Consider the following 10,100-nt stretch of genomic DNA (forward strand, 5'->3'; position numbering starts at 1 on the left):
ATGCAAAGTCCATAGTTTACGTTGATGTCCACTCTTGGTGTGGCACACTCCACAGTTTAAACAAACATAGGATGACATGTACCCAGCGTTAGAGTGTTATACAGAGTGGTTTCACTACCCTAACAATTCCCTGTGCTCTGCCTCCTCTTCCCTCTCTTTACAATATTTTTGTTAACACAGTCCCCGGTTCACAGGTGATGCTTTATAATTTGCAGGGTAGATGCTGCTGCTGCTGGAATGGTGCAGGCAGAGGCTGCAAGTCTGGAAGAGAGGGGAGGGTGTGGGACCTTTCGTGGGAGGGACACGCAGGCTTGGGTGACAGAGGATGGGGATGGGGAGGTGGGAGTCTGGGGGTTCAAGGCTCTGGAGCTTGGTGGTGATGTTGGATTGCAAAGAAATGGAAAGTGGTGGACAGCGAGAACTTCGAAGCAGACTTTCAGTCCGCTAAGGAGCGTGTGTCAGTCAGCCAGGACAGCCGGAAATCTCTGGAGGAAGAGGCGAACACCTTGGATTCCATTCCCGTTTCACTGTGTGACCTTGGGCAGGTCCCTTCTCTCCTCCACGGGGCTGGACTGGCTGTCGCCGTTGTACAGCATTCGGATGAAGGTCGAAAGTGACGCCCGCATCCCGGGACCAGGCGGGACCGGCGACCGGGACGCGCGGGAGGGTGTCTGACGGGCTTTCTTGGGCACGGTTTGCGGGCCGAGCAACAGGCTGCTGTTTTCTCTCACTATCGATCTTCTCGATGCAGAGAGAGAGAGAAACTTTTCAGTCAGCGCCGGCCTGTCGCTTTCAAGCCGGAGGTCCCGGCTACCGGGTTACCCGCGGCGCCAGGAGGGGAGGACAGGAGCGCGGCGGTGGCGGCGGGCGCGCAGCTGTGCCCGTCTGCCCAAGGGTTAACCCGTTCCCCTGCCGCTGCCGCGCGTGCCTTGCAGAATTTCACCAGAAGAGGGTACAGTCTGAAAAGCTCTTGACGTCAGGCTGGAATTCCTATTGTGTTTAGAAACGGCTTGGGCAAAGCAAGCCCAAGTTCGCTCTCCGCACACCTCGGCGGGCGGTGTGGGTCTGGCAGCGACGGGACACGTCTCGCGCGGAGGGCGCACGCGGGGACCCGCGCGCCTGGGGACCCAGGACCCTGTCTACCGCCCACGAGGGGGGATCCCACTGCTGCAAGAGGCCGAGCCGAAGCGGCGCATCGCCGCACCAGGGAGCCGGGGTGAGTGCTCGGGGCGAGGCAGGTGGCCGCGAGAACCTTCCCCTGCCCCCCACTGCCCCGCACCGCCGGCGCGCCTCCAGCGCCCGGATGCCCACCGGGACCCCCGCCGCCGGGTGCATGCCTCCCCCGCGGCGCGCCCCAGCTCGCAGCCGCAGGTTGTGACCGCGCATCCAGGCAGGCGGACGCCGGCCAGGCTTCCCCGGGGTCCGCGCACCGGTGGGACCCGCCGACCCTGCGGCGGCTGCAGGGCGCGGAGCCGAGGCCGCGCAGGCACACGCCAGGAGAATGGACGGGACCGGGGAGCGCAGCCTCCCGGAGCCGGGCAGCCAGGACTCCCGGGCGGGCGACGACATCGAGATCGTGGTCAACGTGGGGGGCGTGCGGCAGGTGCTGTACGGAGACCTCCTGAGCCGGTACCCCGAGACCCGGCTGGCCGAGCTCATCCACTGCTTGGCCGGGGGCTACGACACTATCTTCTCCCTGTGCGACGACTACGACCCCGGGAAGCGCGAGTTCTACTTCGACAGGGACCCGGACGCCTTCAAATGTGTCATTGAGGTCTACTACTTCGGAGAGGTGCACATGAAGAAGGGCATCTGCCCCATCTGCTTCAAGAACGAGATGGACTTCTGGAAGGTGGACCTCAAGTTCCTAGATGATTGCTGCAAGAGCCATCTAAGCGAGAAGCGCGAGGAGCTGGAGGAGATCGCGCGCCGCGTGCAGCTCATCCTGGACGACCTGGGCGTGGACACTGCCGAGGGCCGCTGGCGCCGCTGCCAGAAGTGCGTCTGGAAGTTCCTGGAGAAGCCCGAGTCTTCGTGTCCAGCACGCGTGGTGGCCGTGCTGTCCTTCCTGCTCATCCTCGTCTCGTCGGTGGTCATGTGCATGGGCACCATCCCAGAGCTGCAGGTCCTGGACGCCGAGGGCAACCGCGTGGAGCACCCGACGCTGGAGAACGTGGAGACGGCGTGCATCGGCTGGTTCACGCTGGAGTACCTGCTGCGCCTCTTCTCTTCGCCCAACAAGCTGCACTTCGCCCTGTCCTTCATGAACATCGTGGATGTGCTGGCCATCCTCCCGTTCTACGTGAGTCTCACGCTCACGCACCTGGGCGCCCGCATGATGGAGCTGACCAACGTGCAGCAGGCGGTGCAGGCCCTGCGGATCATGCGCATCGCCCGCATCTTCAAGCTGGCGCGCCACTCCTCCGGGCTGCAGACCCTCACTTACGCCCTCAAGCGCAGCTTCAAGGAACTGGGGCTGCTGCTCATGTACCTGGCCGTTGGCATCTTCGTCTTCTCCGCCCTGGGCTACACCATGGAGCAGAGCCACCCGGAGACCCTGTTTAAGAGCATCCCCCAGTCCTTCTGGTGGGCCATCATCACCATGACCACGGTGGGTTACGGTGACATCTACCCCAAGACCACCCTGGGCAAGCTCAATGCGGCCATAAGCTTCCTGTGTGGGGTCATTGCCATTGCCCTGCCCATTCATCCCATCATCAACAACTTTGTCAGATACTACAACAAGCAGCGAGTCCTGGAGACGGCGGCCAGGCACGAGCTGGAGCTGATGGAGCTCAACTCCGGCACTTCCGGGGAGGGCAAGGCAGGGGGCTCCCGCGGCGACCTGGACCACCTCCCGCCGCCGGAGCCCGCTGGGAAGGAGGGCCCGAGCTGGAGCAGCCGGCTGAAGCTGTCCCACAGCGACACCTTCATCCCGCTGCTGACCGAGGAGAAGCACCATAGGACCCGGCTCCAGAGCTGCAAGTGATGGGGGCCGACCCGGGCACAGACAGGCCGGCCAGTGGAGAGATGGATGGACCGGTGTGACGGGACTGTCCATGACTGCCTGGGAGGGGCTGTCCTTTGTCCCCCCGCCCCAACCCTCTCATGAACAGAACTCTGGAGGCCCTCTTGGGCACCTCTGATGAGTCTGGGGTAAGATTCCCTTTGTGTTGTCCAGGGCCAGGGGAGGGAGACGGACGGGTGTCCAGGAGTCCCTGACAGTGTGGGGGTGATGGAGGCCATGGTCTGGTTGATGGCAGGAGCCCTCACCCGGTTCTGTATCTCCTTCAATAAAGCCTCCGGCTCTCTGCACCTGCCTGTCTTCTAGGTTCTGTCTCACAGGCTGGCTGCTCCCTGCTCCCTGACCCTGCACCCCCCTTTCAACTCCCAGATTCATAAGTTCAGCCCCACCTGGGAAGTAGGTGCACAGCCCAGGGTGGCGGGGTGGGGGGGTATTATTTTTAGTTGAGGGCTAATTAAAGAAGGGCTAATACTCAGGGTTCAGCCCAAGGAGCCTTGTCACATTCCAGGAGGTTCTGTGCCTTCTGTTTCCTTCTGAGGAAAAGCTTGCTCCCAGGAGAGGGAGAATTCACAGAAGGGGAAACACCAAACAGTGTGGTTACTGTTTCTTTATCACTTGTGTGAGGCCCTCTTCACAACTTCTTTCCATTGCTTCTGGCAGTGCTGTTAGCTAGGTACTCCCACTGCACAGAAGGAGAAACTCAGTTCCAGGGTCACACAGAGCAAGGATTCAGCCCCAGGACTGCTGACCCAAAGCACATGCATTCACTGTGATGTGAGGAGGTCTTGGGACAAAAGACAGCTGCAGCCCGGGAGGGCAGCTGAGCTTCCTCGGTGTGGCCGTATCTGTCCTCCAGCTCATCCTCTCTCCTGGAACCAGCACCTCTGAGGGATCAGCTGCAGGGATAGACGTGAACACAGCCCCTGCGGCCTGCTGCCAACCTGGTCTGAGAGCCCCCGGGAAACAGACACAGACAGACCTGGGTTTGAATTCCAGGGATTGAGGAGGAAATCTCTGAGATGCCTGGTTTCAATACTATTTTCTACCATCCCTCCCCTACCACTCCCTTCCTTGCTGTGTGACCTTCGTCCAGCTGATTAACCTCTCTGATCCTCATTCTGATCACTTATTAAATGGAAGCACTACCTCAAGGTCACAGTGCTTAGCACAGTGCCTGGCACATAGTAGCTGCTCAGTAAATGGCAGGCGTTTCCGTTACTGTGTGCTGGGAGGGGTGTGAGAGCCACAGCTGCCCACTCTGGCCTCCACGGGGCCGGGAGGTCATGCCAACAGGGGAGGGGAGGACACAGGGCCCTGTCACACTGTCTCCAGTCAAAAAGCAGGCTCCTTGGCACGGAGGTGGTCCTAGCAGGCCCCTCTGGCTGTCCACCTCCCACAAACCCCAGCACCCCATTCTTCCTCCCCCACCTGGGGCAACTGGTGCAGAGGGAGAAGCCCTCTGGGGGGAGAGGAGGTGTGGGGGAGGAGGAGGGGAGGTAGGAGGGGAGAGGGGAGGGAGGGGGAGGGGGGTCTCTGGTCTTCACTGTCCTGGGCGTGAGTCCCTCCTCCTCTGAGACTTGGTCTCCCATATGTATGAAAAGGGATGAGTTCTCGGGGCCTCTTCCAGGATTCAGAAGTCTAGGGCTGCGCACGTATTGGGCCGGGGGCTCCAGGAGGTGGGAGGCTCCATGCGGTAGGGGCCTTGCAGGGAGGAGAGACTCAGAGCCATGCCTGTGGGGTGCGGGGCCCTGAGCCAGCCTGGTGCACCCCTCCCTCACCCTCTTCTCCAGGGAAATCCTGGGTCAGGGGACCATGGAAGGCAGAGGAAAGAGATGGGCCTGGGGTTGTGGGACTCAGTGGGAGGGAGGGCAGGGGGTTGGAAAGAGGGGATTGTTGGCCATCCCTGGGGCTCAGTGGGGCCTGCTGAATGTGACGAATGGGACTGAGTGGGGTGAGATTGCCTATTTTTGTCCCCGCTGCCCCCAGAGTCCTTGGGAAGTCCCGAGCTTGGGCCAGTCCGAGGACCCTGAGCCCCGAGCCAGGGAGAAGCTGGGTGTTGGAGAGAGGCCAGGAGTGTCTTCCCTACTATTTTTCTGGGGTCAAGGGACAGTGGTTTTGTTTTGGGTTTTGTTTTGTTTTGTTTTGTTTTGCCATGCTGCATGGCTTGCAGGATCTTAGTTGCCCAAGGGTGCGTGCTCAGTTGCATCCGACTCTTTGCAGACTTGTGGGCTCTTAGTCTCCAAGGCTCCCCTGTCCATGAAGTTTTCCAGGCCAGAATGCTGGAGTGGGTTGCCATTTCTTCCTTTTGGGATCTTCCCAACCGAGGGATCAAACCCGCGTCACCTCTGTCTCCTGCATTGCAAGTAGAGTCTTTACTGCTGAGCCAGCTGGGGGTCCCTCTTAGGTCCCCCACCTAGGATTAAACCTGGGCATCTGGCAGTGAAAGTGCCGAGTCCTAACCATTGGAGTTCCCAAGAGAGAATGTCTTCATGGCTACAAAAGCACTCAGAACCCATCTCATCCATCCTAAGGAGGAGACTGACTCCTGAGAGGGCAGGCATCTTGTCTGAGCTCCTGTGTCTGTTAAGATTGCATGGAGTCTTGGTCCCGGAGGAGCTCAGGGCATGACCTGAGCTTACACGGTGATGAGTTTTGTCAAGGAGGAGTGACCAGGGGTCTTTGGGAGCCAGGTGTGGTGGGGGCAGCCCTCTCTCCCTGGGGATCTTCCTGGGACACATCAGAATCTTCCAGGGAGCTTTACAAAATCCCAGTGTCCAGGCTGCAACCACAACAGTTATAGCCCAATCCCAGGTGACAACCAGGCATCAGTATTTGTTTTAAACTTTAATGTGCACAGAGGTCATCCAGAGATTTTTGCTGAAATACAGACTTCAAATCAGTCACTCTGGGTGGTCCCTGAAATTCTGCATTTTCACCACGCTCTCAGGTGAGGCTGACACTGCTGGTCCACGAACTGCATTTTGCATAGCAAGAGGCCAGAGGAGGACTAGCAAATGATGGCCCCTTGCCTGTATTTATACAGTTTCCGAGTTAAGAACAGTCTCTGCATTTTAAAATGAATTTTTTTTTAAGTCAAAGGAAGAATAGCACTTTTCAAATCAATTCTTTTAGGAGTAGAGCCACACCCCTAGCTCACAGGTCATCTCTGTCTGCTCTAGAGCTACGAGGATACAGTTGAAGAGCTGTGATGGAGGTCATGTGACCTTAGTCAAAGCTGCTTATTCGTAGCCCTTAACATTACCAATGTGCCAACCCTGGGCTACAGGAAATGAGCACTAAGTCAGGGGTTTTTTGTTGTTGTTATTGTTTGCCTGTCCCTCACAGCATGTGGGATCTTAAGTTCCCCAACCAGGGATCAAACCCCTGCCCCCTGCATTGGTGGCATGGAGTCTTAACCACAGGACCGCTAGGGAAGTCTCTAAGTCAGGCCTTGATGGATGAGTGGGGCTTCCACCAGAAGCAGAAGGAGGGGAGCTGCATAAGCAAAGACACAGAGGGTGGGGCGACCTCAGAGAGGGTGAGACCGTGTCCATCTCATGGAGCCTTGGCATCACAAATCCTCTCCTTCTCTCCCCCAAGACACCCTAACTCCCGGTGTCCTGCGTGAGGTTCTGTGGTCCTGGCTCCTGCTCTGGGAAGTGTTTCCTTTCCCTCTGTTCCTCTCATCACATCCCCCAGCCCCCCATCCTGGAGCCATCACCTGACATCCTCTTTTCAGACTCTCAAGGATCTGACAAACCTCCTGCGAGCTGTTAATTTCTATTGAAAGAGAGAAAGAAAGGTAGGTTTCTTGGAATCACAAGAATATCCGAGTAAAAGGAAAATAGGCAGCATCTGGTCCAACCATGCACCTCGTCCCCTGCACCTTACTGATGGGAAAGCTGTGGCTCCAAACCATGCACAGTCAAGTGATGGGGTCTTTATTTAAAGTCTTCAAGGTCATGGCCAGATGGAGGACTCCCGCTTGCCCTACTTCTGATAAAGCTGGGTGCGTGCAATGAACCCATTTTGAAAACAGAGAATGGAGACTGTGGCAGGGTGTGTGTACACGAATCATGCAGTGAGCTGGTCACCCTCAGTTTTCCAGATGGGGAAACTGAGGCCCAGGGAGCAGAGGCAACAGGCCGGCAGCCATACTGCTTCTTGGTGCAGGGGCTGACCGAGTGTCCACGGCCCACACTCACCCGAAGGCTGGCGGTGACACTCTCCTGGCCTCCACCTGGCGTTTACCCCGAGCTTCCTGACAAGGCTCAGGGTGCCCGTCATCCGATCTCCCAGGAAGTCATCGCTGCAGATGGACTGGCTCTGGCGGTGGTGTTTATAAGGAAAGAAAAAGAAGGAAAAGGAAAACATTTTCTTGGGCAAGGCGCTCTGGACCAGATGCTCGGTCCACGCTGGGTTCAGGATCCATCCTGGCAACTGTAGGAGGTGTCTGCAGCTTCAAACTTACCATCTGGGGTCTGCAGGTACCACACACCACCACCTACAAGATGCAGTATTCAGAAAATGGGCGGGGTGGGGGGGGAATCCGTGAAAATGGCAAGACAAGGAATTATTTCACCCACACTCCCTGAGGAAAGCTGACAGAGGCAGGTGAGACCGTAGCAGTTGCGGGGCGGAGGGGGCGGGTGATGGTAACGGGAGCACATGACCTGACTTAAAGGGGTCCCTCTAATGGGGTCATTTCAGCAGATGACAGGCCAGTGTCGGAAATGGTTTCCAGGCAGGCGCCCCTGCCTCCCCCCAGCTGGGACGGAGATGGCTGGTCCTCCCTCCTCCCCCACGGGAGGAGAATTCAGCGTCTCAACAGTCTCTTGACATCTCCCTGGGAGACGAGAGACAGGTGTTTCCGGAGAGACCTCCCACCTCTCCGCCTCTGAGACGACAGCTCTGAGCATGGGGCCCTGGGAACGTGTCTGGCAGCGGATTTGAAAGGGGGTTTCAGCCACGCCGATAATCTGAGGAGGAAGCGCTTGTAAGTGCTTCCCTCCACTTATAGCAGCCTGAGTCGTAGCTGCAGGGACGCCGTGGGGTTCCAGAAGGGAAAAAAAAAAGAAAAAAAACGAAAACAAGAATTAGGAGACTGTATGCTCCATTATTTCACTGTTATTGAGGCTCTCCGCCAGACTTAGAAGCTGGCTGCTGTAACCATGGCTTTATTTCCCTCTGTCAACAACGGGCCCGAGGGAATGACTGCTCTGGCCTCAAGTGAGACCTGGGTGTCGGGTCCGTGTGCCTGTGGTCACACAGCTAAACGGAAGTCACATGGAACTCCAGATTGGACCTGGTGCCCACCGCCGGGCAGGGCAGTATCCCCGCTGAAGCAACAAGCTTAGCCTCAGGGTCCCTCCCCAGGCAAAGCCTAGGACGGAAAAGACTCGCCCTGAATAGGAGCTGCCAGAAGTCACATTCTGTCCCCCAGTGCAAAATGGGGTGCCTGTTGACCAAGGCTTGGCTGGGAAAATGGGACTTGTCCCAGGTAGCTAAGAGAAGGTGCAGATATTAACACGCAGGCTGGCGTCTGCTGGTGCGCACGCTGGCTAGGGTGTTGGGAGTCATTGCTCAAAGCTGCTTGTCTTGGCCATATTCGACGTGTCTGGCTCCTTGCTAGATTTGGCGGGGCGCATCTGACCCGGCCTTGGGGAGCACAAGCCCCAGGGAGGCCCAGCCCGCTCTCAGGTAAACTGGAGCCCCCAGAGCACCAGCTGCTGTCCACACTTCGCACCTGAGCGGGAGTGGGAGCCGTGAGCCAGAGCCCAGCTGTCTGCCCTGCGGTGTCCCCTACCCCAGGCGACGTTCAGACTGCCGAGCTGGGCTCTCAGGGTCCCCACGGCACAGCTCCTTGTAGCCCTCCCGCTTTATCTCCCGCTGCCCCCCGACATCACACCAGACCAGGTGGCTCTGCCCACCCTACAGGCAGGAGAGTCTGTGTTCCCTGCCTGCGCAGGGGTGCCTAGCATCCCCGCCGCCCTTTACCCACCACCCCTTTCCCACTATCGGTCTCTACTGCTGCATCCAGACCCAGCTGTGATGTGTCTCCTGGTCTCAGAGGTGAGACTGCCACCCGCGCGGCCTGCCGAGCGGCATCCTGGCCCCGTGTGGCAGAAACTGTGCTGGGCAGTCCTGGACTCTGCTCTCAGGGAGGTGGCCCCCGGGCAGAGTTGGCATGCACACACGCAGGCAAAGACACATGAACGCCTGCCTTCTAAATGAAAAGAGGAAGATGCTAAGGCCCTCGGTGCACCCTGAAGCCGCTCCACCCCGCTCTAGTTCCTTGCCTTTCTCCCCGAGCTGGTTCACAGCCAACAAAGGCAGGGCCTGCAGACACGTCTCCTTTCTGTCCCCAGGTGCACCAGCCACCCTCGGCTCCTGGACCAGACAGACCTGGCCCGTGGGAGATGGGAACCCCAAACATTCTTCTTAGCCGGGAGCACAGGCGGGGGGCATGCAGGCAGGGACCAGTCTCTCCTATAACTGACCCTTCCACACATTTTCTAGAAAACTGAAGCTTGGAGAGCTTAATGAACTTGTCCAGGGTGTCCCACTAGTGGGGGCAGAGGGGCTGGGCCAGGACAGAGACCTCCCTGGGGATGGAGACATCGCAATCCGAGGCCCCTGGCCGCCTCTCCCTGATGCTGTTGGCTGTGGACGGTGACTTAGGCTATGAGCTCTTCAGGGCAGGTTGGCATCTGGGCACCTAGAGCAGTGCCTGGCACACAGTGGGGCCACAACAAATAATATGGGATAAACTTATTGTCACCCATTACGTGCATGGCGAGGTGCCATGGACGGCCTGGCTTCTGGCCAGACTAGAGCTCTTCTTTGCACTTTGTGCAGGGCGGTCTGGTCTCTTGGGAGTGGGACCCATGTCCCACCTCTGTAGCCAGGCCTCACATCATGCCTCGGGCACAGAGCAGCTCTCTAGGTGTTCACGGTGCATGCCAGCTGGGCCACCCTCCGCCGGGTCCCGCTTCTGCGCCCAGCCCCACGTCCAGTTCACACTGGGGCCATGCCCATGGGCGTCCTGGATGATCTCCTAGGCCTTGCTTGTTCC

General features: G+C 58.5%; 1 protein-coding gene across 1 annotated transcript; it reads left to right on the forward strand.

Annotated features, from left to right (window-relative positions):
• Positions 1–1,501: 1,501 nt before the first annotated feature.
• On the forward strand, positions 1,502–2,989 carry KCNF1 (potassium voltage-gated channel modifier subfamily F member 1). Its single transcript, XM_065927188.1, has one exon. The coding sequence runs from the start codon at positions 1,502–1,504 to the stop codon at positions 2,987–2,989; it is 1,488 nt and encodes a 495-aa protein (XP_065783260.1).
• The last annotated feature ends 7,111 nt before the right edge of the window (positions 2,990–10,100 follow it).

The sequence above is a fragment of the Muntiacus reevesi genome, chromosome 3, assembly GCF_963930625.1.
Source record: "Muntiacus reevesi chromosome 3, mMunRee1.1, whole genome shotgun sequence".
Lineage (NCBI taxonomy): Eukaryota > Metazoa > Chordata > Mammalia > Artiodactyla > Cervidae > Muntiacus > Muntiacus reevesi.

Bases quoted from the DNA above. Each gene is read 5' to 3' on its own strand.
- KCNF1 (XM_065927188.1), top strand. From the start codon at position 1,502: ATGGACGGGACCGGGGAGCGCAGCCTCCCGGAGCCGGGCAGCCAGGAC.